Raw genomic sequence first — 1333 nt, 5'->3', positions numbered from 1 at the left:
CATTAACTATGGGTTCTTCATTGTACCATGGTGAAGTTGCATCTTAACAAGAAGGTTATCTAGCTGATGGATTAATGAATAAATTTCTGTGCCTAATGTGGATGCCTGAATGCCTACAGGCTGAGGGGAGGTGGACGAACGTCCACATGGTCACCCTTTTGCAAACACACCTGCATCCCATCAACGGGAGTGACAAAGAGCGTTCGACAACAGCAGTCATGAGTGTACTTCTCAGCATGTCGCACCACCTGACAGGCGTGATATGTCGAAAAGAAGTTCTCCAAATCCACAGCCTTATCGCCGCCATCAGTGCCTCCTACTGGCCAATGGGGAACTGTTGCTACGTAGCCCTCCTCTTCATCCTCCACCACCATCGGCGTTGCAGCTCTTTCATTGGCCGTTTGCAAGCTGGGCCAAACCATAAACTTCCCATTTAGTCAATCAATCTACCCACATTCGCAATGGCAATGGATAAGAAATACCAAGAACCTGCTAAATTGCCTAGTGTGATTTGCCAGTCGTTATGCTGAGTCAAGAAGAACAGCTTCTTATCCACTTGGCACTTTAGGCAAAGTAGACATTGCCTGAAGTTTTCTGCTTCAACGTCGCATCAGCTTTTGAGGAGTTTACATTAACTTACCGTAAAGGATATTCTCATTGCCTCATTCCTCCATCAGTTTGACTTTCACTCAAAGCAAAACGCCATTTTTTTCAAGCCCGTTTCCAGTTTGTTCAAATTGTAGACGTCGTTAGCTCGTTATCACAAAAGAGGGTTTTAACTACTAACTTTGGGCAACTCGTCGATCAGGTAAACACTGCTACATGAAGGCGGAAGAATGAACTCACCCATCCAGCATGACCAAGAGTTTGACACGTTGGCGCACCAGCATGAAGAGAAAATCGCCCACAGTGCTGCGTGTCGGCGATGCGGCAACGATGAAATCGGGACGCCGATCGTTGCAAGCAACACGGGCGCCGCCGAACTGCGTCTCGTAGTCTGGCGCGCACACGTAGCTTGCGTCGATGAAAACGGCTGTTGTGGTGACATCCCTCTGATAATCATCAAAATGGGAGGCATTGTACATAATTTGTGCGTAGGAATCAAGCAGACTACCCATCGCATCACATGAAGGCAATTGCTACTGAATTCTCCAATATGACAGCATAAGTGATTGCAAAAATTACCACGTAGTTCTGAGATGCGGGGACTCCTAAAAGTTGGATCCAGGATGCGCCGAGCAAAACGAGAGACTGGTCATCTGGAGAGGCAGAAGTAGTAATTCAAGTCTTGGACTGCTTATCAGTCAAAGCGGAATAGTAAAAGGAGAATAAA

General features: G+C 46.7%; 1 protein-coding gene across 1 annotated transcript in view; it reads right to left on the bottom strand. All coding sequences in view use genetic code 11, as the record gives it.

Moving 5' to 3' along the window:
* Positions 1-1085, bottom strand: part of EGR_08911 (Tyrosine-protein phosphatase non-receptor) — a gene marked incomplete at both ends in the record, with an annotated part of 2288 nt that extends 1203 nt beyond the window's left edge. Inside the window, 2 exons of the mRNA XM_024498160.1 lie at positions 171-408; positions 847-1085. Of these exons, the coding sequence (XP_024347445.1) occupies positions 171-408; positions 847-1085 (477 nt within the window). The remainder of the gene's footprint in view (positions 1-170; positions 409-846) is intronic.
* Between the last annotated feature and the right edge of the window lie 248 nt (positions 1086-1333).

The sequence above is a fragment of the Echinococcus granulosus genome, assembly GCF_000524195.1.
Source record: "Echinococcus granulosus chromosome Unknown EG_S00123, whole genome shotgun sequence".
Lineage (NCBI taxonomy): Eukaryota > Metazoa > Platyhelminthes > Cestoda > Cyclophyllidea > Taeniidae > Echinococcus > Echinococcus granulosus.
The sequence above is the reverse complement of the archived record's forward strand: the minus strand, read 5'-3'. Positions and strand labels throughout refer to the sequence as shown.